Source organism: Colobus angolensis, unplaced genomic scaffold (assembly GCF_000951035.1).
Source record: "Colobus angolensis palliatus isolate OR3802 unplaced genomic scaffold, Cang.pa_1.0 Scaffold25, whole genome shotgun sequence".
NCBI classification, from domain to species: domain Eukaryota; kingdom Metazoa; phylum Chordata; class Mammalia; order Primates; family Cercopithecidae; genus Colobus; species Colobus angolensis.
Window position 1 is genome coordinate 3817895 of NW_012115710.1, and position 1986 is coordinate 3819880.

The 1986-nt window shown below is 45.5% G+C and overlaps 1 protein-coding gene across 1 annotated transcript in view; it reads left to right on the forward strand.

Annotated features, from left to right (window-relative positions):
* Positions 1–1986, forward strand: part of IZUMO2 (IZUMO family member 2) — a 40961-nt gene that overhangs the window by 4348 nt on the left and 34627 nt on the right. Inside the window, exon 5 of the mRNA XM_011946508.1 lies at positions 1518–1598. Coding sequence (XP_011801898.1) covers positions 1518–1598 — 81 coding nt within the window. The remainder of the gene's footprint in view (positions 1–1517; positions 1599–1986) is intronic.

Here is a 1986-nt window from a genome sequence, read left to right on the forward strand (position 1 = left end):
AGAGGAGAAGAGAGATCAAATCCACTTGCCAGATGAGGAAGGTGAGGCCAAGGAAGGGTGGCTTTGCCTAGGCCCCACAGTGAATCAGAATATAGATGCAGGATCTCCCCGGCCATAGATTTGCCCAGGAGACCCTTAGTAATCCTGGTCTTGGTTACCCCTTATAAATGAAGAGGAGCTTCCTCATATCTTCTCCTGGAAGCTGCAGGTAGTGGGGTGGGCTTTCTGGGTGCCTCCCACCCCACAAAGATCTCTTCCTCTCCTCAGATGAGCCTTTGCTGGAAGAGTTGGTGACCCTCAGGGCGAATGTGATCAAGGAACTCAAGAAAGTTTTAATTTCACATCAATTAAAAGGTGCAGCCTATCTCTCCACCAATCCCCTCTCCCCTTCTCCCTTGAGCTCTTGATCCACTTTTACCACTTTTTTCTCCCAAACCAAACTCCTTCTTCACCTCTCCTATAACTCAGCCTTCTTCATCTCTCCCCAATCTTCCCGTTCTGTCCTTTCCCAGCCTCACTCCTTACCTGCTCTCCTGATCCCTCGCCAATTAAATTATCAAGTTACCATCCCAATTTAACTCACCTCAGCAATTTTCTCTTGCAGCCTGTAACCCCAAACTTTGCCGTGAGTTCTGGATCATCGCTCTCTCCCTTCTTTACCCTCCTAACCCCCTTCGCCCTGTCTCCCCAAATCAAGCCTGGCTACCACTCCTTACTCCATTTGGCAGTTCCCTTACCCCAAAGCCATGGAACCTAGGGAGATTTGCTTTTTAAAGGTTTATGAAAATAACGACTATCTGCAAAACAACATTTTGAAGGTATGTAAGTCACAATAAGATAGGCTATGTTGTATTAACAAATAAACCCTCACATCTCAGTGGTTTAATACAACAAAGCTTTATTTTTCTTTCACCCAAATTTCACTGAGAGTTGAGTGGCAGTCCAGGTGGTGACTCAGGGATCCAGGCTATACACACGTGGCAGCTTCTAAGCATGCTTCAAACGGAAAAGCAATAGAAATCACACTGAGAGTTTTATAGCCAAGCCTGGAAGAGACACACATGATCCTGCTGACTTTCCATTGTCCAGGACTAGGTCCCAAGGTCACAATTTACTGAAAGGCACCCTGGGAAATGTAGTCCTCCTGTATGCACCAGTAGAGGAGGACACAGTGTGCCCAAAGAGGGAACATTTCACCAGTGTCTGCAAAGGTGGCTCCAAATTAGAAAAAGAAAAGTGCAAACTCAGAATTTACAAATGTTTAATTAAATGTCCACAAACAGAATGCTGAATCTACTGGATGACTGCAACTGAATTGAACTCTTCAATGATTATATAACAATTATTTTTTATGCGAATTGTCAGTGCATTTTGCTCAGTTCCTCTGCTGGGCGGTGGAATCTCTGAAATTTAGGAGAGCCAAGGGACCCCATCTCCTCTTTCTCCTTCTTCCTTCCCACCCTTGCCAGTCCTCTGGTATCTGCCCTTGTCTTACTTCTCCCTTTCCCCTTGCCTAGGCTGGCTAAAAGAAGAGGTGTTGGACTGTTTACATTGCCAGAGGATCAGACCCCAGTGTATCCACAAAAAGTACTGCTTTGGTAAGCTTCTGGGGGTGGGGGAAGACATGGGACAGGCGTGCGAGAGATTAAGACAGCCATGACCCACTAAATATGGGTTTTGAGGCTCCCACGTGCAGCCTCGAATCCTGCCCTAACCATTTACTTAGAGTGTGGCCCAGAAGTTGCTTCTGTATTCTGAAATTCACTTTCCTCCATCTGGTAAAGGGAAAGACTCCCCGGAACTTTAGAATGCCCCTAGAACCAGAATGGCAGGTGCCAGAAAAACATTTTCTTCTTAGCCATTGCTGTACCTGGGGAATTTGGAAGGCTGTGCTGAATTCACTCATTCATTCATTCATAAATCTAAAAAACATTCATTCTTTTTTTTTTTTTTGAGACAGAGTTTCGCTCTTGTTGACAGGCTGGA